A 24,234-nucleotide genomic window follows, 5' to 3' on the forward strand; every position below is an offset into this window, starting at 1 on the left:
GTCGAGCCCAGCAGCTCGTACGCGTCCGCCAGCCGCTCGGGGCTGTAGCGCACGCGGCTCGTCAGCAACCGCACGATCTGTTGGCGAACACACCACACGTCCGTTACAATTATACACTTATCGAATGAACCGACGCGCGGACTGGTAGGAACTCACTTGCGAAGCCCCTTGAGACAGGCGGTGCGCAGTGCGTCGTCGCCGGCGCGCGAACACAGGTGAGGATCGGCGCCGTGATCGAGCAGCAGCCGCGCGGTCTCCACGCGGTGTTCCTGTATCGCGTAGTGTAACACCGTCTTGAGCTGGGTGTCGCGTGCATCCACCTCGGCGCCGTGCTCCAGCAGAAATGCGCACAAGAGCACCGACTGCACAGAGTTGATGAGGCACGTGCCGCCGTTGTGGTTGGGGCGGTGGATGTCGGCCCCGCGTTGAACAAGGAACCTCACCACCGGCAGGTGGGTCATGAAACACGCAGAGCGCACGGGCGTAGAGCCGCTGTCGCTGGCGGCGTTGACGTCGGCGCCGGCCTCTGCCAGCGCGTGCACCACCTCCAGGTGTCCGCTGACGGCGGCGCACCACAGCGGCGTGACGGTGTGCACGGAGCGGTCGTCGGGGACCTCGTACACACCGCGCTGCTCGTCACACGCGCACACGTGGATGAGTACTCGACGACGTTTCCGCGTTGCGCGCCACGAACAGCGGCGCACACCCGTCGCGTTTGCGGTCGCATACCGTGCGCCGCTCGCTCGGACTCATCCTACAATCACATATCGCTAAATATATTGCACTAATATCCAGTCATTTTTAACTAATCTCCGACGGGTGAAGAGAGATGTTATAAGTTAGGTGTGTATGTATATCTATAACTAGCTTTTGCCCGCGGCTCCGCCCGCGTTATAAAGTTTTCAGGCTAAAGGCTAGTTTCCCGGGAGCCTATGTTCTTCTCAGGGTCTCAAACTGTCTCCATACCAAATTTCATCTTAATACGTTGGGTAGTTTTTGAGTTTAATACGTTCAGACAGACAGATGCAGCAGGGGATTTTGTTTTATAATATATTTTTTAGAACTTTTTAAGAGGAACAATCCCGTCATACATCATTGTTGCATAACTTTAACCGTTTACGCAGCGCAGGCAACGGAAACTCTCAAAACTAATAATTTTCCCGTTTTTGCAACATGTTTCATTACTGCTCCGCTCCTTTTGGTCATAGCGTGATGATATATAGCCTATAGCACTCCAGGAACAAAGGGCTATCCAGCGCAGAAAGAATTTTCAGTTTGGACGGTATTTCCTGAGATTAGCTATTACTGCTCGCTCCTATTGGGTATAGCGTGATGATATATGACTTTGAGCACTCCACAAACAAAGGACTATTCAACACAAAAAATTTTTGCAGTTCGAATCGGTAGTTCCTGAGATTAGCCATTACTGCTCCGCTCCTATTGGTCATAGCGTGATGATATATAGCTTATAGCGGTCCACAAATAAAGGGCTATCCAACACAAAAAGAATTTTTCAGTTTGGACCGGTAGTTCCTGAGATTAGCCATTACTGCTCCGCTCCTATTGGGTATAGCGTGATGATATATAGCCTATAGCACTCCACGAACAAAGAGCTATCCAACACAGAAAAATTTTTCAGTTTGGACGGTATTTCCTGAGATTAGCCATTACTGCTCGCTCCTATTGGGTATAGCGTGATGATATATAGCCTATAGCACTCCACGAACAAAGAGCTATCCAACACAGAAAGAATTTTTAGTTTGGACCGGTATTTCCTGAGATTAGCGTTCAAACAAACAAACAAACTCTTCAGCTTTATATAATAGTATAGATAAAGATCTGGCATCTATAGCCTCATAGCTCCCAAATGAATGGACTGATTTTGATACTGTTTTTTTTTGTTTGAAAGCAAAAGTGATTAAGATGGTTCGTAGCTATTGTACCAATATATAAAACTACCCCCCTTCCCATCACCCCACAGCCCTCCATCCCCATCCCCTATCCTAAGGAACGCCATGGTTGCTAAGCCAGGGGATCACCTTTACACCATTAGCAGGGTACCCCTGGTGATAAACATGGCGTTTCCCAAAATAAAAAAAAAATATATAAAACTTAAGAATTTGTTGGAACAAGCTAATCTTAGGAACTACTAAACCAAATTTTGAAAATGCTTTCACTAAACGAATCTACATTACTCCCTAATATTTTTTTTTCGTGTTTGTGCCACTGGCAAAAACTGGTATAGTAAGATCTATTCGGCCTTTTGAAGATTGACAGTACTTTTCCTATTTTCATATCTGATTGAATGTTTGTGTTGTTATTTCTGTGGTATTTACAGCACATGCAAACCTTTGCTAATGCTGCATCATCAAGTAGTGTGCAGGATGCTCAACTCACCAGCAACTTACAGCAGATAATATGGAGACAGTTTTGAATTTTAAAAATTATCCCAATGAGGTGTTAAATAGGCGATGGCCACTACAGGATAAAAATTATACAATATATATTTATATAATTATAATCTTGCAGTAAATGCATGTGAGAAAAAAGGTAAGAAATATTTATTCATATAATATGCTGGGATGCATACACACATTTATAATAAGATACAAAATAAATAATACATTAAAAGTGGACAAATGTGCATCCCATAATATTGACAAAATAGTTTCAGTTCAGCACAAAATGCCAGGCAGGGTGATCATGGTGCTACTTTTCAACTCGAACCTACATTTAGTGGGTAATAATAGCATTGGCCGCCATATTACTAGACACATCACATCTATATAGCGTCCACCAGGGTGGCACATCAAACACAAAGTGTAGTCCCCGCTGGAGTTTGGCTGCATGACATAATAGCCACAGGCAATGTGTTAAAGTCTAAACTCTCAGTAGTAGAGGAAACTCATAGTTGACATTGAGCAGTATATAATGCAGGGCTGGTAATGCTTTCAAGGAAGTAGTAGGGCAATTGAATTATTCGGATTTGGGCACCAAGAAGCTAGCATCTATTGAAAAAGATAATCAAAGAAATTGGAAAGTCCGATAGAATCCATTGTAGCAAGATCGACGGTAATGTCGCTTTAATATGCTACCTCTCGAGCGAGGTGCGCAGCCGAGCGGAGAGACACGCCCCAGGGGGCACTGTACTTGCACTCCTGCATCAGCTCATTAAACACCGCCTCTGGCTGCTTGGCCGAGTCACCGAAGCGCTTGCTGCCGCCAGTGCTGCCCGCGGCAGCCTCCCCACTCCCTGCCACATAGCGCGCACTCCTCGCTACTTTGGAATACTTTACTAACACAAAACTCAGCACTAGGCAGACACTCGCTGCCTTCAATACTACAGAGAGCTGCGGACAAAAGACGACTAATTCGTATTGCGACGGTATTGATCCGTTTTTATGAAGCTGGACAGTTGTAACTCGTACTTGACATTTGACAAATGACAATCAGTGTTGCCAGGGCCCTCGAGTCGTAAGTTACGTTTCGTTTCCTGAAATGTTACATTTTTGCTACAAAAGTTACATTATTGTTTTTTTAATTTACGCGTTTTTGGGCTAGAATTTCTGTAGCTAGTAACCGCGGGGACTCGCGCAGTAGGAAATGTGCGCGCGCACACTCAAGCAAAATCAAGTTTTAATATATGCAAGATACGTTTCATTTTGTCATGGCGAGCCACCTCTAAGTGTGATATGGAGTGAAATACTTTTTAGACCCGCCAGTTTTAGGTGCGTTCAATTTGGATGCGTTGAATAGAAATGCGTTCGTAAACTGTGTACAATAAAAATTGTATTACTAATCTCGTTGTTCTCAAAAGTTACGAAAATTACCTTAAATATAAAAATTACTTACATGTTACGCGAGGGTCAAAAGTAACGAAAAATTTAAGAAATGTAACCTTCTGGCAACACTGATGACAATAGCAGTGAGACCACTTGTTTCATTACGATTCTACTATAAACATTGCCAAATTCTACTAAAATATACTGTTTTGCTAGCTTTCACTACAAATCAGACTTTTATTGACTATCACTTATTTATTAGTAAAAAAAAACATATTATACATATTAAACATATATTCATCAAAAACAATAAATAAATAAATGAAATACTCAAAGAAAATCAGCATAAAATTATAAACTGATTTTATTCCAGATTCGGACTCTAATCGCAATTGTAATACTTAGTTGAAATAAACTTATATTTCATTTTCCAGAACTTTTATTCCGTAATCTCGTACTGTAGATTTGTATGGACTATGGACTACGGGCTTTAAATAAGCTAAACAGCGTGATCTTCGCAGTGACCGACATACTATATTGTTATTTTTTATAATGTCAATATTTTGACATTGGCAAAATTATGGAGCCATAATCTAAAAATTGAATTGATTTGAATAAATTGTCAATTGTCACTTGCTAAGTTTGTTTATTGGTCTCTGCTAAGTTTATTATAATTCTCTTTGTGCTAAGTACAGAGTACAGATGGTATCACAGAAAAATGGTATAGATGAGGAAATCCGAAATACCTACTCAGTGAATATCATTAATAATAGATGAAACAAAAGAATCCGAGATAGGTGATTAAAAGTAAAGTAATGTATGCGACACTTTATAAATATTTTAAAGAAATTACAAGAATCAAACGAACAGTGAGACTAATTAAAGTTTAAGCTCTAGTCACTTAAAATGAACGAAAACGAAGAATTTGACGACTTGCCGCCTATTGAAGTAGACTGTTTGAGTCCTAAAACTTCCAATTCCTTGAAATCGGTAAGATAGTGTCGAAAACTGGGTTATCACAATTCTAAGATTTTTTTCTGAAAAGTTTTTTAAGAGCTGATGCCCCTTGGGAACAATTTGTTTTACAGCATAAGACATCTTTCGGTCATATTATCATATCACACATATGTAAGTATATTACATATATATAAATATTTACAATACTTTTCTCCTATTATTCTATTACTTTATTCCTAAAGAAAACAGTATTTAGCATTTAAATTATATGTACTCAAAGTAAAAGGGCAAGCTGAGACAAATAATCCTAAGACCTATAGTGCTACTCCTGCTTCAACTACTTACTAATAAAAGTCAAGTATTTTTTTAATGAAAATAAATGTTTTAGTTTTTAAATAGCCAATGTTACTACTCATAAATTGGATGTCTCAGTTAGACTTCCAGATTATATTCATTCCAGTCAGTTACAAAACAACTAGAGTAGTACAATTTATACAGTAATGGCTTTGACTAATTATTTATGTAATTGTTCATGTATTTATTATATTTAAACATATTTATATATGAGTATATAGTTTAAAAATTCTATTTTATAATTATGTCATACATTTGTTTTGTTATGACCTTTATTATCTATTTTCATTGTAGATGTGGCATTAAGTCCACCTTCACACCATATGTACAAACTAACAAATAAAAACATCTATACTATTATATAAAGCTGAAGTTTGTTTGTTTGAACGCGTTAATCTCAGAAACTAGTAGTTTAAAATAAAAAATATTTTTGTGTTGAATAGCCCATTTATCAAGGATGGCTATTCTATGGGCTATATATCATAACCAATGGGATCGGAGCAGCGGAGAGCGGAGCTTCACACACCACCCTCGAAATTCCTATAGAGAACTCCTTAGGCATGCAGGTTTCCTCACAATGTTTTCCTTCACTGTTAAAGCAAGAAATAATTCACAAAGAAAATATACATAATTTTATAAAAGTCAGAGGTGTGTGCCCTTGGGATTTGAACCTGCAGACATTTGTCTCGGTGGTCCCTTCCACAACCAACTAGGCTATCTTCGCTGTCAAAAAATATATAGCGTGACGTTTATAACAGAAAAGTTTAGCCTGGAAAAACTTCATCACACAAGTGGAGGCGCGGGCAAAAGCTAGTAAATAATAAAAGAAAAATAAACATTGTGTAGTTAGATGGTCGGGTTACATTTTCCGCAGGAATCATTCGTAATGCCAGCCGCCGATGAGCTGGCGTCACAACGCGAGCGCGAGCTGTTGTGCGAGCAGGAACTACGTGCGCTGTCCGCGTCGCACGTGGCGCGCTGCGACTCGAGTGGCTCGGAGGGCGAGGCGGCGCTGGCGGCAGCGGTGCAGGCGCTGTCCGTGCTGGCCGCGCCGACGCCGCCCGCGGCCACCCCGGACGCGCTGTCGACTCGGTCGGTGCTCAGCGCGCTGCTGCCGCACCTGCCGCCCGCCGCCTTCTTGAACAAGTACCTGCACGCGACCGACTACCTCGACGACGCCACTCTTACAGCCCTAACTGACGATGTGAGAATTTTACTCCTCAGATGTTTGCTCTCTCATTAAAAACTAGCCTTTCGATATTTTTAATACCTCCGTGGCTACGAAGCTGTATGCATAATGTCTTAAGCTCATTAACAAAGTGTTGTGCCAATGCCATGTATTGAATGATGCTTGATGATTGAAACCCTGTCAGCGACGCATGTACAAAAGTAAAAACATATACATTAGGTTGTAGGTTAGTAATTGTGCTGTGTTTAAAAATTTTAGTTACTGTTGGAGGGTATATTAAGTACTAGCTGACCCGACAGACGTTGTCCCGTCTTAACTATTAATTTGCAGCGCGCATTCTGTCAATCGCTGACGGTTATTTCAAACAATTGACAGTTATATAAAATTAATATTTTCGTTAAACTTTCTAATTTTCCGCATAATTTATGAATTTTTTCTTTCATAAGAACCTTCTCCTGACAATAACGAACACAACAAAAAAAAATTGTGAAATCGGTCCAGCCGTTCACGCGTGATGGCGTGACCAAGGGAAATAGGGATTCATTTTTATATACAGAATGTCCCAGAAAGTAGTGTCAAGCGGAGGTCCAGAGATAGAGCATCCTTTGGAGTATCCCAATCACCCCCATATATGTTCCGCGATTTTTCATAGTTTTCGAGTTATGCATATTTCTCGGAATTTTTGAGAATTTTCGATTTGCACGATAAGATGTTTTCTTTTTAAAAAAGTAGAAGACTTATTCGCGATTTTTTTATTGCAACATAATTTTCATTAGTTGTACTTTTTTGATTAAAACAATCAGCTTCGTAACTTTAGTGTAAATTATGAAAATGTTGGTGTAAAGTGACAAACTTACGTTTTATGAATTATAACTTAAATTTTCTTCTTCAATATTAAAAAAAATTAACAGGTGAATTCGTGGTTCTAAAGTAGGTCTAAAACTTCTCCAGACTCTCAACTTACATATTCATTAAAAAAAAACTTAGTCCTTCATTGGGGCTATTTTGGCTAAAATCAGCCTTAAAAGACAGCAAGATGCAAAATTTGATAGATTGTAATTGCAGGTAAAAGAGTTACATCCACGTTTACAAACTTTAAACCACGAGAACGAATCATGCAAAATTAATTGAACTTAAACACAAGAATATGCCAAATGTTTAACTTATAGCTTTCTTGAAGTCATTTTCGGTTAGTTTACAAACTAATTAACCTTAGGAGTGTGAATTTTCGACCTTGCTCTCTTTTAAGGCTGATTTTAGCCAAAATAGCCCCTATGAAGGACTATGTTTTTTAATGGATATGTAAGTTGAGAGTCTGGAGAAGTTTTTAATCTACGTTAGAACCACGAAGTCACCTCTTTAGTTTTTAATTTTTTAAGAAGAAAAATTTAAGTTATAATTCCTAGAACGTAAGTTTGTCACTTTACACCAACATTTTCATAATTTACACTAAAGTTACGAAGCTGATTGTTTTAATCAAAAAAGTACAACTAATGAAAATTATGTTGCAATAAAAAAATCTGTAATAAGTCTTCTTTTTTAAAAAGAAAACATTTAATCATCCAAATCGAAAATTCTCAAAAATTTTGAAAAATATTCATAACTCGAAAACTATGAAAAATCACGGAACATACATGGGGGTGATTCGGATACCCCAAGGAGTGCTCTATCTCTGGACCTCCGCTTGACACTACTTTCTGGGACACCCTGTATATGGATGATAGATGATAAACATCGTTTGCATAATATTGAATCTTTATTCTTCAATATCTATGTATATATTTAGTTAAGTATAAATTATATACTATATACTTAAATAAATATAGATACAGCTTTGCCCTCGTGAAAGTTTTCCGGGATAAAAAGCCTGCTATATATTTTACCCGGATAGAAAACTTTTGTCCTTTCCAGGGTCTCAAACTATCTACATATAACCCCCACGCTTATGCGTCTGTTTGGCTCCGTCCCACGTCTTTTCTGTGTGACTCACGCCTAAGATGGTTCCTTCTCCTTCCTCAACACCTCCTCCCCCCCCCCCTCTCCGAGGCAATTCTTGTGCCCTTGGTCTCCACACCAAATGCACGCCCATGCATGAGGGCACATTTGCCACGACTCTAGGCACACAGTTCAGTTTGTATACCTCATGGTTGCTAAAATACACATTGAGGCCTATAAGGGTTTGCGAACATTTCCCCTCTCTCTCCCTTCAAACTATTCTGAGACGGCTCCTTCTCCTTCCTCTTCTGTTCTTTCACCCTATCCCCTCTCTTCGTCCCCCCAGGCCCTGAGACCGGATAGCCGTGGTTCGCCAGCGTACCGTCCGCTGGCACCCTCGGTGATAACGGTAGGGCCTACCAACTCTTCACAGGGACTGCCGTGGTTGCTAAGCCGGATGATCGCTTGTACACCGTTCACAGGGTACCCCCAGTGATAACCACGGCAGATCACCAAAAAAAAACACCTTCCAAATCTTCGACTCCTAATATTCCTTCAGGGCCCTGCAGTCACTAAGCCGGAGGATTCCAGTATCCCATTCGCGGGTTTCCCCCGGTGTTGACTGAGGGTTCAGATACCAAAAAAAAAAATGTCCATATACGCTCCTATCGATTATAACGTGTTGTTATATAGCCTATAATATAATAGCATTTCTCGATAAATGTGCTATCGAACACTAAAATATTTTTTTAATACTAACCAATAGTTACTGAGATTAGCTCGTTCAAACGTTCATTTTACTTCCACTTAAACAGTCATAGGGGTTAAAGCGTTCATTCTACAGATGGTGTCGCATGTTTGTGCGCTGGTGTCGTGCGACCGGAACGCGTGGAGTGAGTCGGAGACGGTGGCGCTGGGCGCGTGGCTGTGCGCGGTGAGCGTGGGGGGCGCGCGGGCCGGGGCGGGGGGCGCAGCGGGCGGCGCGCGCGCTGCGCCTGCTGCTGGCGGAGCGCGTCGCGCCGCCGCACGACGCCGCGCTGTGCCGCGCGCTCTCGCACGCGCCCGCCGCGGCGCTGCTGCCGCTGGCGGACGCGGTGGGCGGCACGGCGGCGGCGCCCGGCAAGCTTCCCGCCGCGCGCCTCGCCACCGACCTCTGCGACGCCGCGCTCGCACACTACCTACAAGTGCAGGTACAATTTCTAACACAAACTAATCATTTTTTTAAACGATTCATAACTGTCCGTTGCACAAAATAAAACGTTCAACTCAGCTTTATATACTAAAATACTACTTTAGTTTAAAAATATCGGTAGGCTGTCTTTTACACGTTGTATATCATCACGTTATGACCAATAGGAGCGGAGTAGTAATGAAAAATGCTGCAAAAACGGGAAAATTTATTACTTTTGAGAGCTTCCATTGCGTGCGCTACGTGCGTCATAGTGTAACGAAATTGCACATAAAATCAGCGCAGTATTTACTATAGTCACAGCCCTAGCAGCTCACATTAATACCGCCCGAGTGTGTCCGAGTAGGTCCGAGTCAGCCCATAGTATCGATTTTATTGCGTTATCATCGAGAAAAATAGTAAGGTGAACCAAGTAACTACTACATTCAATCGTATGTATGTCGTTAATTTTTTTCTTCGAAATTTAGTATTGAAAAAATATAAATAATTCATGATCTTGGTGTGGTTATGGATACTAAACTGAAATTTACTAATCATATTGACAATATTACTGACCTTGCCTATACATCACTAAGATTTGTTATAAGAAATGGTAAAGAATTTAAGAATAAATCTACTACCCTAAAATTCTATAACAGTTATGTAAGAAGCAGACTGGAATACTGTAGTGGTGTGTGGAAGCCAGTTTATAAAGTTCATTGCGATAGTATTGAGAGAATACAAAAAAAATGTTATGACATTTAGCTTATAGATTTAGGCCACCCAAACATGTCAAAACATACACTGATAAAATTTAAATACTTTAAATATGCAAACATTGAAAGACAGACAAGATCAACTTAGTTTGATGATTTTGTATAAAATAGTCAACGGTGATATAGATTGTCCACCTCTTCTCAACAAATTCTCTCTTAATGTACCTACTAAAATCCCTAGATACCCACGTCCCTTATTTAATTGTAGATTCAGCAGAACAAATCTTGAGAAACCTTTAGAATATACTGCACTTATGGTGCAGTCAAGTATTTTTTGTTTTGTAATATGTGAATTCTGTGACAGCCTGTAATTAAAACGGCACTGCAGCAATTACTTACTGAAATGTAACAAATAACTATGTATTGTGTATGTTTCAGCTATCCAAATTAATAAATAATCCAACTCAGAGTAGAAAAATTAAGAAACGGTATTTTTGTTTTAGGCACGTTTACATTTTGAAATGTTTTCAATTGTAGGTAAAGTCGAGAGGACATTTTCCTTCCCCACTCCCCCTCTCACGCTTTAACAATAACATAGAGATATTATTATCAATTCAATACATATTTTCAATTCGAAGTTCAAACCACTTAAAAAAATATATATTTGATTTTAATATGTGTGTAAAATATACCTGGTAAGTTGAGTAAGTACACGTTGGCCACACGGGAGAGACGGGTCATACGCGTCGCGCGTTTCCTGTATTACAGGGAGGCTTATCGGGAAAAGCATACCGGGATGCAGTCTTGAAGTTGTAAATAGGCCGTATAGGCCTGCGGCCTATGGCCGGCAGCCTCTTAGGGGCGACAGATTTCAGAGGACGCTCACTCGATTTAATTAATCATTCGTTTATTTAACTTTGGTGCTATTCATAATACAAACAAATGGAAAAAATTATTAAGTATTTTACAAACCTTCATACATACATACACATAAACCTACCTACATGGGGCGAAGGAAATAAAGTGGCCTACACTCATAAAAAATATAAATCTATCTATCTATGTCCGCGCAGACGAAGTTGTGGGCACAGCTAGTCATAAATATATTGCACTCACGCGAAGCCGAGGCGGGTCACTCGTATACCTATTACATTTTTGTTAAAGTACAGGCCCCGCCGTCAACACCGAAGGGAACCTGCGAACGGTATACTGGTTCCCTCTGGCTTAGCGACTGCGGGGTCCTGGAGGAAGAGAGAAAAGGGAGAAATAGGGGAGGAAATAAGGGGGAAGGAAGTAGAAGTAACAGGATGGGCGGAGTGAAAGGGAGAGGAAATGTTCACGAGTCCCTCTTAGACCCCAATGTGAAATTGCAACCATGGGGTATACACACATTCACTGTGTGCCTTGGGCTGCGACAAATTTCCCCTGTGCATTCGGAATGGAGACCTAGCGCACAAGAATTCCCTCGGGGGGGACCTATTACAATTAGGGTACAATGGGTGGTGAATTGACGGCAGAAGGAGGAGGTTTCGTGGAGCTCGTGCCAGGAGGTGGCGGAGCTGGTGTCGGCTCGGAGCGGCGCGCTGCAGCCCGACGCGCGGTACGCGGTGGTGCAGCTGGTGGGGCGCCGCCTGGCCGCCGCGCCGCGCGCGCCCGGCGCCGCGCGCGCGCGCCTGCTGCGCGAGCTGGAGCGCGCGCCCGCGCCCGCGCATCGCTACCACACTGAACACCTCAAGGTAAATTACACAACTAGTTGCAACTAATTTCCTACCTATATATATATATATATATATATATATATATATATATATATCATTTAAATGCTCTGAAAATACTTTTAAATTTAATCTAAATGATATCTTAGTAATTTATATACACAATAACTGCTACTCTCTTGAGGAAATAAGTTATGTTTTAAAGACAAACTAATGTACTTAAGTATTCTTAGCCTGCGATTATAATTTTAATAAGTATGTATGTACCTACTAATGTTGTTCTGGGTTCAAAAATAAATAAAACAACGTATTGGCCGTCGCCATATTGGATTTAGAATGACGTAATTTATCTTACCATGCACTATCAATAATAGGGCACGATACTCTATCATCAAAACTAAACATGTGTGTAAAGTTTCATCGTATTCGGTTGAGGATAACTGCTTTAAAATTCAGTTGTTAGATATGACCCAAATACACCTACATACGTTCAAACACTGCAAGTTAAATAAAAGCTTGTAAAATACTCAAAACTAAAATATACATCATCCAATATAATAATATATTTTCCCTTATATGCAGGTGTCTGTAGGCGTGTCCAAGCTGCAATCTCTTTTTGGGCGCTTACAGAATAACGGCCACGGTCAAGAAACTAAAACCACCAATAAATTATAAAAAAAAAATTGTTGGTAAAAAAACTTTTTAATTAAATGTATAAACACATATATTTTGTTTATTTAAAACCTATTGGTTCTCGGAGATTCTAAAAGCGGTGGACAGGGAAGAATGAAGCGGGCCCTCGTTCAGGCGAGCGTAGAGGACTCCACTCCGAATACCAGCACCGGCAGCGTCAGCGCCGAGCCCAGCAGCGGGCGGTGGTACGAGCCGCGTACCTCCCACCTGCAACACACGTGGCGTATGAGTGAGGCAGACTGCCGCTGGGCAGCCGCGCCGCCGCCGCGCTGCACTCACCCGTCCTTGTGCAGCAGTCGCGAGGCGCTCCCCTGCAGCGCGCTCGCCGCCGCCAGCAGCTCGCCGCGGCCCGCCCGCGCCCGCGCCGCGCCCACCAGCGCGCGCCCCACGCCGCGCCGCCGCCACCTCGCAACCGACACACACGTCAGCCTCGCGCCCACGCGCTACTCACCGCCCCGCGCCACCACACTACTCACTGCTCGTGCACGGCCAGGGAGTGTAACCAACCGCCGCTTGTCGCGCTGCGCAGCTCCGATACGCTCACGGTGCCCACTATCTATCAACAGAATTCATACATTAGTTAAATGATGAAGCATGCCTTAGTATTTATTCACTGAACGGGACAGACCTGTGTGTGAAATGGTCTAAGGGAAGCAAATTCGGCACCATCGGCGAGCATCACGCGCGGTCGGGCCGAGCGCGGGTCCACCAGCAGCGGCGCGCGCAGCTCCGCCACCAGTCCAATCATCTCCTTACGCATGTCCTGTACAAAAAACCTTCTGTAAATTTATGTTTCTATAGGCATTGTAAGTGGAGATTGCTTACACTTGCTTAACACATGCACTGACCCATACCACAGTCCATACATTAATACACTCTTTTGAGCAACAGGTTGGTAGGTTAGCTAGGCTAAGGCATCCTCAGCAGTAAGGATTGCGATGGGTTAGGCTTATTATATTTCCCCCTACCTGCCAACCCGAGCTCGCTTCTTTGTTTTACCTTATGCCTATATGTATATTATAAATTGTTTTGATGTATTGTAAGTGCAACTTTGTTCGCCTATATGATAAATAAAGTATTTTATTTTTATTTTAACAGTCACTCTCTATTATAAAAAAAACTTAAATTTTATTCTTAATATGTAAATATTTATTACCAATACTTTATCAATTGACAAGAAATGCTAATCCAAGTATGAGATGCTGAAATTTCTAGGTCACATTAGATTTTTTTTTTTGGGAGGATGCCCTGCGCTTTTCTTCAGGGGAAACCTGCAAATGGGACACTGGAACCCTCTGGCTTAGCAACTCAGGGGCCTGGAGAAGAGTTGGAAGGCAATTATTTGGGAAGGAAAGATGGGAATCCTTTTTAGAATGGGCAGAATGGAAGAGGACTTTTTAAACAACCAAAATCATCAAATCTGAACAGATGTACAAAAAAGTAATTTCATTACTTAGTCTAGGACATTGCTTTCCTTGGAAAATGACAAGTCATGCCCATGCTAAGTGTTGATATAAGTAAATAATATACAGAGTGGATTTTTGAAATGGACCAATTAACCGCTAGATACAAAAACACTGTCTGAGGAGACTGTCCATTATTATTGTAGATATAATGCATACTGAATGCATGTCTGCAGAACATATTGTCTTTCTATACTTAACATGCTACCCTTATGTCTGTCACCACTATATAAATTATATATTAAAATGTATAAAAATAATATGTTTGAGTTTTTTGTAGAGTTTTCACTGTATATAATTCATGCTACATGTAGCTGTATGAAAGGCCTTTTGTGAAAGTAGGGGTTTTAACTGTAAAGAACATCACAGTCAGTGTAATTACTGATCATTATAAAAACATTCCTCATCAAACATTCAGGAAGACAGTGCAGTGAAATGCAACTATTATTCAAATATCTTCAGGTTGGTTTATACATGGTGCAGGAGGATGGCATAGGAGCTTGCAGTAAGTAATGAGTAGGTGGTGACTCACAACAACATGTTTGTCTGCGAGCACGGCGTGTGTCACGTACACGCCGGCGGCCACAAGCAGCGCGGCCAGCGCTGGCACCACTGTGCAGCACGCCGCCACCGACGCGCCGCAAAAGATGAACAACACCGCGCCACCCAGCACACACAGCTGCAGTGTCAACTGTCAACACAAAACACACACCTCACTGCACATTCCGCAACCACACTACTACACTTTCGTAGCCGCAATCGCGGCAGCCTCACCTCCTGAAATAAAAACATGAAGAAGGCGTCTCGTGTGTATTGCAGTATTGAAGCGCGCACCAGATCCGCGCGCGCTTCTCCGTCCGCCGCACATGCAGAACGCACCACAATTGTGCAGGACATTGAGGACCGGGGACACGCCTATGTTCTAATTAATTTATTTTTACTATCCTTACAACGATTCCTCACTTATAACTTCCTTTAAAGTAAATAATCTAAGACTTCCTTATTCACTGTAACTTTATCGGCTTTAGTAATAATGTATCTACGTATTGTCACATTCTTAATTTTATAATAATATTTTTTAATGCATAAGAGTGTATGCTTATCACTAAAATTATTCATCAAAGGTATTGTAAAATATATTTTTATCTTCTTTTATAATATGGTTTTCACAGTGATTTCACTAATATCTTGTAGTAATAGCAATTATTATAACGATTTTATAAATCAATAAGCGGTGACATTAATTAATCTTGGTAAAAATTCTATAAAACCATTTTTATTTGTCATGTTTGTAAATAAGCAAGTTACAAAATTCACAGACAGCTGATTTTCAGTGTTGCCAACAATATTTTTTAATAACTGAATTTACACTTATTATTTTTATAAGATTCAAAAAATTTAAGTACCTCAAAATAAAATTATAATAAACTTGAAGTTATTAACAGGATAATGTAACTCAGAGTAAAATACTTATAGTGTAACAACTTGGCAACACTTTTTGTGTATCACTACAAATTAACTCTGGTTTCCCTTCAAAACGCATTACCCACTACAAATTACCATAATGAAACCGGAAATACATTTGTTTTAATTTTAAATATGACTTTGTGGAATATAAAAAATATTGTTGGCAACACTGAAAATAACATAAAACTAAAACCATAAAAAAACTTAGCAATTGAAACTTTTTTTTTCTATATATTATATCTGATTCTTAGACGTTTACTAAAACGCTTAGGTAAAAACTTACTATAATTCTTTTCATAAAAGTGTTCTCCATGCCCATTACTTAAATTTTTAATCAACTTTAAAAAAATGAGGTTCTCTATTCGACTTTATTTATATACTAGCTTTTGCTCGCGGCTCCGCCCGCGTTATAAAGTTTTTCAGGCTAAAGTTTTCCATTATAAAAGTAGTAGTTTCCCGGGAGCCTATGTTCTTCCCAGAGTTTCAAACTGTCTCCATACCAAATTTTATCTTAATACGTTGAGTAGTTTTTGAGTTTACGACGTTCCGGCAGCCGGATGCAGCGGGGGACATGGTTCTATAATATATTTTTTTAGAACTTTTTAAGAGGGATAATCACGTCATACATCATTGTTGCATAACTTTAACCGTTTACGCAGCGCACGCAACAGAAGCTCTCAGAACTAATAAATTGTCCCCGTATTTGCAACATGTTTCATTACTGCTCCACTCCTATTGGTCATAGCGTGATGATATACAGCCTATAGCACCCCACAAATAAAGGGCTATCCAACGCAAAAAGAATTTTTCAGTTTGGACCGGTAGTTCCTGAGATTAGCCATTACTGCTCCGCTCCTATTGGGTATAGCGTGATGATATATAGCCTATAGCACTCCATGAACAAAGGGCTATCCAACGCAAAAAGAATTTTTCAGTTTGGACTGGTAGTTCCTGAGATTAGCGCGTTCAAACAAACAAACAAACAAACTCTTCAGCTTTATATAATAGTATAGAAGTATAGATAGTATAGAGTATAGATGTCGCAGTAGTTAAAGTTGCGTTAATGATGAGATGTGTATTCGTCTGCCAAGTTTGAATTTCCGCCCTCTAAATTCGCCGCCCGGGGCACGGGCCCTGTCCCCCCCCCTAGATCCGGGGCTGACTGAGAGTGTTATAAACGTAAGAGTAGACAAATATAATGAGAAAGCTTCGAACTGCTAAGCTATCGGGAGTTACACGTGTTATTGTGAGTCAACCATAAAAGATAGACATATGCTGTCGTGGGATATTTTTACATAATTTTAAGGAGAACATTTCCGTCATACATGATTTCTGTGTAGCTTTAACCATTAAGGTTGCACACGCGACGGAAGCTTAAAATGGAATAAATTCTCCCGTTTTCCCAACATTTACCTTCACTGCTCTGCTCCTATTAATTGTAGCGTAATGAAAAGTATACTATAACCAGCACAGGAGTATGACAAATAATTGTACCAAGTTTCGTTAAAATCCGTCGAGTAGTTTTTGTTTCTATAACTGTTATACAGACAGACAGACAGACAGACAGACAGACAGACAGACAGACCGACAGACCGACAGACAGACAGACAGACAAAAATTTTACTAATTGCATTTTTGGCATCAGTATCAATCCCTAATCACCCCCTGATAGTTATTTTGGAAATATATTTCATGTACAGAATTGACCTCTCTACAGATTTATTATAAGTATAGAAGAAGATTGTCAAAATCAATGAGAAATAAATAAATAAAATTTTGTTCATCTTTGTTACCTCAGAACTTTTGACTGGTTGTACCGATTTTGATGATTCTTTTTTTATGTCGGTGATTAAACATTGCTACTTAAGTTAGACAAATACCTGAACAAATGTACAAAAACAATGTTTAATTTTTATTAGGCACCGACTTCGAAATTGGTAACCAGTATAATGTAGGCCTAATGTTAAATTATTTTTTTTTTGTTTAGGTATAGTGGTTTTTGAAAGCGATATAATTTTTTTTTATTTCAGAAAAAAAATTACAAGTGAGACAGCAAAAATGGTATTGTAGTGATATATTCACTCCCTCGTTGTCGTAATTATACAATAAATTGGGAACAATTTTCTTGTATTCTTTGCTTTGTAGGTAAACTACGGACGGGTATATTTACAAAACGTGACCTCATAAAAAATATATTATGATAAATGTGTAAAATGTTACACAAAACAAATGTTATGCAAGAAAAAACAAGACAATTGTCTATAGGTATAAATATTATAATGATAAAATGATAATAACAGATTAATAATATTTGATGATGAATAATATTAAAATCAAACACTCAACATCTTATTAATGATGGATTAACATTTTGATTAGATTATAAATAAATTTCCGCAATATTAGCTCCAGTCCATTATCATAGAATTAAGACAACGATAATAATTAAAATTATTAATTATCGTTAAAGATTTGTCAACTCAATCAATATGGAGTTGGTGTAAATAAATGTGCCGTTACCTATACATTTAGATTAAATTATTTTTCGGATTTCATCGTGGTTTTAATATTTTGGTTTTCTTCCGACGTTTCGAAGACTTTGCAGACTTCGTGGTCACCGGGGGTCCGAAAAAAAGTATAATTTTAATGTCTTACATTCGCGTAAATATAAGAAATCATAATGCAATTATACATGTAAAGCCAGGAGAGATTGTGGTCTCTGGTGACATACCTACAAGTCTCAGACTGCTTACAGTAATAACTTGGGGCCGTAATGATAAATTACTTAATTAGACATTTAATATATTGAAGCATTTAAGAAATCAAGCATAAGATGTCATTTAAGAGCTACTTCTCGGCCTGGGCGGCGCTACTATTGCATTAAAGAAACGAATGGTGGCTTGTAGTTAGCCGGGAACCTTAAATGGTAGGGGGTTCTATCCCAACATTTCTTCATTTTCAACTTAACAAAACTAAACAACAATAAAGAATGAATTCGTAAGAAAAATCACTGAGCGCCTCAAGACAGTGTGAAAGGAAATCGAGATTGATTATAACTTTTCTGTCTGCGGTACGCGCGTGATTCGTTTTTTTAATGAACCAGGTTATTAGGGTTGCCAGATCCAGGCTGATCATTTCCTGGACATTTCTGGGGCCACGAACGGAATCAGAGTTTTGGTCTTTGGTCCGAGACTAAACTAAGTAGGAATTACCTAGAACTATTGGTTAATGAAAAAAAAAATACTTTTTTTGAAAAATGTTTTTCACTTCACCCGCACTACCGCGCTCCCCTCGCCTCTGGCTAATCGGCGAGCGACGCGAAGCGAGCCGCTCAGCCCTCTCCTCGCTCACCTAACGCAGTGCGAGCACGCTGTTTGGTTTGACTTTTGCAGCCGTAGTATCGTAACTTTGTGAAAAAAACTAGTATTTTTTCATTCCGGGACAGCAAAATAAAATTACTGGACACGGGACAACACGCAAAATTCCGGGACAATTCCGGAAATCCCGGCCATCTGGCAACCCTACAGGTTATTCCAACATACGTCACATATCGTGACTACAAATGCCATTTGAGGTGATGTTAACATGGGTTTATTAAATAGCAATTACGATTGACAGCATCTCAGTGGATATCGCACTTGAGAGCGAAACCGAGTTGCATCCATTATACGGTTCTGTAATTCCTTTCTAAGACGGAAACCTACAATCACCCGGGTATGCCGATGGCAATGCGTATTATGAATGCAGACTTAGAACAATCGGTGAGGAAATGTTTCTGTGACGGTCCGACAAACGTACTCAACAGTCTTTTGTCAGTTGGAAACAAGATACGGGCTTTGCTTTGATAAATATACTTAAATCTTAAAAAATCACTTTCAAAATATTTATTTAAACTCAAGAATTCACCATAGTTGCTCGCTAGGACGAGTTGCGTTCGGAGGCTAACCAGAGACCGGAGTTCAGAGACAAAAAAATTCGACCATCAATCATTGAATCATCGGTTTCGGATACGGTTACGGTAATTATTTCGGATTATTCAGTAGTTTCGGATAGTTTCGGTTACTGATATTACATTAAAGTAAAATAAAAATATTATGTAATACAGTAGGGCGACGATTGCTAACTATCGTTCGTCGTCATTGTCGATTATTAATTATCGATGAACTAGTTGGGGGACATAGGTGTTCTGAAAACCTCTGTGTTTTAATTTGAGATAAAGTTTCAGTGAAGTAGTGCCACCTCTTCTCTGTGAAGAGTTTTTATCACACTGTTTAAATTTTGTAAAATTACATTTAACTTGATCAAAAAATGTCCAAATTAAATTACTTTGGACGCATTTTGTCGGCGCGTTACATGAGGGGGGCGGTCAAATCTTCAAAAATTGCGTTACGTTATCTTTAACGACCCCTAACACAACACTTTTCCTTCACTTTACTAAATTAAGTACCTACCTACTCCTAAAAAAAAACTATTTACGAATGAGGTTATGTTATGATTAAAAATAACAAACAAACTATACATAATTCACGTAACGCGTGAGCGATGACACAAAACCTTGTCGGAACATATTATTCGTAACTTATCCGAAACTTTTATAACGGCTACGGTTACGGTTACGGATACATTTTTATTTCGGATATCCGATAATTTCGGTTACGGTTACGGAGCTCCATACATCCCTGGAATCAACATATGATGCCATGGACAAAATACGACAATGCAAAGAGTATTCAATATATTATATTTTACAAAAATCAATGAATTTTGTGTGCTTGATTGAAGATGTTCGTGCTACGTCCGTTGGTGTAGCGGCGCGGCGCGGCGAGGCGCTGCGGGGCGGGGGGCGGTCGGACCGGCGCGGCCGGCGAGCGACGCTCACAGGCGCGCCTGTATCCACGGCACGAACGAAGTGACGCGCGCGTACCCGCTCGGTAACCCGATGTTGCATCCGTCCGCGTGATGGAATGACGTCACACCGATCTATAAACACCAAAACACCTCACTAATTGACGCTGAACATAAAGTATAATATCAGCTGGCCTTAGCAGGCGCGGTATCCCAGGCGAGAGCAAAAATAAAATTCCCGATTTCAATAATTTCGTAGGTACGATGCTTGTAATGCCTTGATTAGCAGGGCGGTGACCTAAAAAAAGGTCCTCAGTTAAACACCGCACGAGGTCTGTCATCCAAGCGCGAGGCCCCAGACGGTTGCCCAGTAATCCTCATAAAGCTGTCACCATATACATATAATGAATAAAGCTTATTAATTGATAGTGGTAAGTGGTGAGTGGTGAGGTTACCAGTGTGCGCTGTCCGGAGAGTGTGAGTGTGAGTGGGCCGCCAGAGTCACCCCCACAGGCGCCGACACGGCCGCGCCTGCTGGTGCACAGCGTGGACGGCAGCACGTTCCAGCCGAACACGGTAGCGCAGTCGATATGGTTCACCACCATCACGTTCACTTGTCGCAGCGTCTGCGCGGTCGTGAGGTCTTCATCTGCACATCACACATAATTATTGACGCTTCGGCTCAAAATTATTGCAGGTGGAAAAAGAAACTGTTATGTTTTGAAATTTGTCCTGAAAACACCTCAGATTGTGACATGTTAACAGACTTCCGAGAATATTTTTAGTTCCATGTTGTTATTTAATTAATATCAACGAAATCACTTGTTTGCTTACACTTTAGGTAACAGTCATAAAACACTATCGCGAAATGTAAGGTAATATGTAGGTAATCTCAGCTAATTCTACTCTGGAGCATCGCATCCAGATTTCCTCGGTTTTATGAATGCGGCTAGATGAAAGAAGTATAAATGGATAATAGGTTATAATTAAAATTATATTTGGTGCAGCCGTAAATGGCGTAGATAGCAGAGGTATAAAGTTCGAAAGACTGACCGTCGTGAGTGACGCCAAAGCCGGCCAATTGCGCCCAGTTGCCCTCAAACGTGAGCATGGTGAGGAACCCGGTGGGCAGCGCGACTGGCTGGATGACGTCTGCAACACACAAAAACGCGCGTTACTTTCAATTTCACACTTTATCGATCCTGACTTCAAACTTATTGCAAATAACACTTATTAATTATTACAAAATACTTAATTATTAGTCATTACAAAGCGTAGATGTTGTGACCACAATACTCCGGATCAAATTTCACAAAGGCAATCAGGCATTCGACATTAATTTGATATTTGAATTTTTTAAACCGCAGTATCTTCCATATATCTAGTATACTAATATTATAAATGTAAGATTGTAAAAAAATTAAAACAAACACATAAAACACGTAATAATATAATTATAAAATAATGATACCTAGTAGGTACAAACAATGGTACATAATATTATGGATATTAGGTATACGTAATACCTACTTTGTTCTCCATTACTTATATTACCTATCTATCGTAGGGATGGAACTAATAGACGTTCTGTTTTATTATACATTGTCCCTTTTATTGCGGAGAAAAGACGTGTTATTACTGTCATGAAAATCATTAGTTAATAGAACCGATTAAAGTAGGTACTTACTATAAAGTTTTTGTAAAATTATGCCAGAAACAGCAAGCGTGCACGTGCCTTATCTAATCCAGTATACTATCTTTAATTAGATATTCATGCATAGCGGCCGACAAAAATTTGGGGCCTCTTGTTTGGGGGCCGTTATTTTGTAGACCGATCTTGGAGTCACATCATTGAATGTACCTATTTCTACTTACGTAAAGTAGGCCCCTACTACTGCCTCACGTCACCTGCAACCCGGTCGTGAACTACCCCTCAGCCTTCATTTTTTTTAATCGTCTCTTTAACGAAAGGAATTAATACCCTGATAGATTTTTTTTATTGCCCTATCGATTAAGTATTTTTAATATTCACTGCGACGGCGGTGGTATAACCAAATCTATAGAGTTGTTACACTCACTGGTGTAAGAGACCCAGGGCACGGTGATAACAGCGATGTCATTATTGAGGTTTTGTGGATTGTAGTCGCCATGCAGCACGATGGAGCGCGTTGTTATACGTCTGCCGCCTGAGAACACAGTTACCGAGCCCAGCACTACGGTAAGTTCGAAGCCTTGGTACCGGCGATCCCGCCAGCAGTGCGCCGCCGTCACCAGCCGCGTGTTGCTCACCAGCGACGCGCCGCACAGCGACGTCTTCCCCACCGTCAGCGCGATCAGCAGCCCCGCCAGGTGTGGATGCGCCCCGAGCGGCGCGAAACTGCCCCCGGCGATACGACCGCCATCGAAGTCCTGCGCGGTCTCAGCGGCATAGATGCGCTGTGCCGTCGGGATACCCTCTGTTTGGTGATAGTCGACGTTGATCGGCGCGAAGGGGGAGGGCACCGCGAAAGCCGCGGACACCTGTAACCATGGTGGTCGTCAGCAAGGATAATGGGAATGATTGAGATAGCGTGTCGAAGTGTACTCACCAGAGTAAGAATCAGGAGCAGCGTCATGATGAGGACTGACGCCGGAGACGACTCTGCGCGTTAATTATGCATGCTCGTATCGCAGAAACATGCGCACACACACTAAGTAATCCTCGTGCTATCAATTAGAGTTGCGGATTATTATAATTACATACGATTGCGAGATAACAATAATTCGAACGTCAACTTCCTAGAGCTTGTTAATCGCATTATTTTGATTATAATATTTTAATATTTGTAGTAGAGTTTTATATGAAGTAAGTATGATAAATCATTTTAATAATATCGTTCAAAAAAACCCATTAGCCGATGACAATATATGTATATAATATCAGCTTTAGATATCTTTTCCAATATATTTCAATACGTTTTGGAACGCATTTAAAGTTGTTTAAAAAAAAACATTTATTTTTTCGCGCCGCTTTTAGAACGGCACCGCGGGAGCAATTTACGGAACGGCAACAGCGTTTCAAACATTATATTGTGTATTCTCACTTAGCGGTTGAGCAATCTTCTACTGTAAATACGTATTTCAAATAGACTATTATATGCTACATATATATAAAGACATACAGACAATTTTCCGCAACCATAGAGACCCCTTACTGTAGCGTTACAAATATATTGGTTTTATGATATAGAACGCTACAAGCGAAAGAGTTTTTCAAAATTAAAACTTTTTAAAAATATAAACCTATTATAATTAATAGCTTTAGGTATATTTAGAGTCGGTTCCTATTATTTTGGTTTTTTGCCCTAATGTAGTATCAGTAAGAGTAGCACAAAGACAAGAACATATGGAAAAGGTCGTGGGCAAAGGACCGTCAGACTTCACAGAAAACCTGGTTTAACTCGCAATATGGTGATTCTGTGTTTGATGGGAATGGAAGGATGTTGTTCATTATGAGCTTTCACCGCCAGGCAGAACCATCGATTTTTGATCTCTACTGCCAACAACGAATGAGATTAAAGTACGAAGTTGAGAGAAAGCGACCGATTTTTTTTTATTGCTTTGAATGTCGAAATGAGCTTGCCGTTTTCCTAATGGTAAGCGATACGACCTCCAATAAACAGTAGAAACAACATCCAACATCTTGTTAAGTAAATTAGAGCGTTCGCATAACTCTTTAGTTTTATAAAGGGTGTAAAAGACAGCCTACCGAAAACTGTTACCAGGTGTTCAGTACAAAATTCTGTAGCCCCCAGCGTTAGAATTTTTCGTTGGTGTTTTAATTATTTTTTTCGATGATAACGCAATAAACTCGATACTTACTATTCACTAACAGAACCCCACTTTCATTGAAATGACAAAAAGTAAACTATTTTCATAATTACAGAAATGTATGTGGAAAAATAAAATGT

At 40.2% G+C, this 24,234-nt stretch overlaps 4 protein-coding genes across 5 annotated transcripts; 1 reads left to right on the top strand and 3 right to left on the bottom strand.

The window, feature by feature from the left end:
- Positions 1 to 6: 6 nt before the first annotated feature.
- Positions 7 to 3,446, bottom strand: LOC119191282 (sex-determining protein fem-1-like; the record flags this gene model as incomplete). Its single annotated transcript, XM_037445194.1, is given in 5 exon segments — positions 7 to 77; positions 157 to 665; positions 667 to 754; positions 3,096 to 3,139; positions 3,141 to 3,446. Coding segments are annotated over 5 exon segments (963 nt in total), but the record flags the coding sequence as incomplete, so codon positions are not given.
- Positions 3,447 to 4,349: 903 nt separating this feature from the next.
- LOC115453065 lies at positions 4,350 to 12,541 on the top strand. 2 transcript variants are annotated; one of them, XM_037445191.1, is made up of 5 exons: positions 4,350 to 4,772; positions 4,871 to 4,910; positions 5,968 to 6,297; positions 11,619 to 11,837; positions 12,399 to 12,541. In XM_037445191.1, exons 3-5 carry the CDS (start codon positions 5,980 to 5,982, stop codon positions 12,489 to 12,491), a joined length of 630 nt encoding a protein of 209 aa, XP_037301088.1. In that variant the 5' UTR covers positions 4,350 to 4,772; positions 4,871 to 4,910; positions 5,968 to 5,979; the 3' UTR covers positions 12,492 to 12,541. The 2 variants fall into 2 exon arrangements, with proteins under 2 accessions (XP_037301088.1, XP_037301087.1); XM_037445190.1 differs by lacking the exon at positions 4,871 to 4,910 and having other exon boundaries at positions 4,356 to 4,772.
- LOC115453061 lies at positions 12,500 to 15,294 on the bottom strand. The gene is made up of 6 exons (XM_037445192.1): positions 14,747 to 15,294; positions 14,505 to 14,663; positions 13,138 to 13,272; positions 12,986 to 13,065; positions 12,789 to 12,914; positions 12,500 to 12,716 (listed from the first exon to the last, which is right to left on the bottom strand). The coding sequence occupies exons 1-6, from the start codon at positions 14,867 to 14,869 to the stop codon at positions 12,620 to 12,622; spliced, it is 720 nt and encodes a 239-aa protein (XP_037301089.1). The 5' UTR covers positions 14,870 to 15,294; the 3' UTR covers positions 12,500 to 12,619.
- Positions 15,295 to 20,159: 4,865 nt separating this feature from the next.
- On the bottom strand, positions 20,160 to 23,067 carry LOC119191281 (collagenase-like). The gene is made up of 5 exons (XM_037445193.1): positions 22,873 to 23,067; positions 22,363 to 22,804; positions 21,338 to 21,436; positions 20,740 to 20,933; positions 20,160 to 20,419 (listed from the first exon to the last, which is right to left on the bottom strand). The coding sequence occupies exons 1-5, from the start codon at positions 22,897 to 22,899 to the stop codon at positions 20,315 to 20,317; spliced, it is 867 nt and encodes a 288-aa protein (XP_037301090.1). The 5' UTR covers positions 22,900 to 23,067; the 3' UTR covers positions 20,160 to 20,314.
- Between the last annotated feature and the right edge of the window lie 1,167 nt (positions 23,068 to 24,234).

The sequence above is a fragment of the Manduca sexta genome, unplaced genomic scaffold (assembly GCF_014839805.1).
Source record: "Manduca sexta isolate Smith_Timp_Sample1 unplaced genomic scaffold, JHU_Msex_v1.0 HiC_scaffold_130, whole genome shotgun sequence".
Taxonomy (NCBI): Eukaryota; Metazoa; Arthropoda; class Insecta; order Lepidoptera; family Sphingidae; genus Manduca; species Manduca sexta.

What these genes read in the sequence shown, in the direction of transcription:
- LOC115453065 (XM_037445190.1), top strand. Translation starts at nt 4,689, where the DNA reads ATGAACGAAAACGAAGAATTTGACGACTTGCCGCCTATTGAAGTAGAC. An exon ending in CTTCCAATTCCTTGAAATCG is followed by an intron (nt 4,773 to 5,967) that starts GTAAGATAGTGT and finishes CATTTTCCGCAG; the next exon opens with GAATCATTCGTAATGCCAGC. An exon ending in ACCACACTGAACACCTCAAG is followed by an intron (nt 11,838 to 12,398) that starts GTAAATTACACA and finishes CCTTATATGCAG; the next exon opens with GTGTCTGTAGGCGTGTCCAA.
- LOC119191281 (XM_037445193.1), bottom strand. Translation starts at nt 22,899, where the DNA reads ATGACGCTGCTCCTGATTCTTACTCTG. An exon ending in CTTTGGCGTCACTCACGACG is followed by an intron (nt 20,934 to 21,337) that starts GTCAGTCTTTCG and finishes TGTGATGTGCAG; the next exon opens with ATGAAGACCTCACGACCGCG. An exon ending in TCTCCGGACAGCGCACACTG is followed by an intron (nt 20,420 to 20,739) that starts GTAACCTCACCA and finishes TGGTGTTTATAG; the next exon opens with ATCGGTGTGACGTCATTCCA.
- LOC115453061 (XM_037445192.1), bottom strand. Translation starts at nt 14,869, where the DNA reads ATGTCCTGCACAATTGTGGTGCGTTCTGCATGTGCGGCGGACGGAGAA. An exon ending in TCATGTTTTTATTTCAGGAG is followed by an intron (nt 14,664 to 14,746) that starts GTGAGGCTGCCG and finishes TTGTGTTGACAG; the next exon opens with TTGACACTGCAGCTGTGTGT. An exon ending in CGACTGCTGCACAAGGACGG is followed by an intron (nt 12,717 to 12,788) that starts GTGAGTGCAGCG and finishes CGTGTGTTGCAG; the next exon opens with GTGGGAGGTACGCGGCTCGT.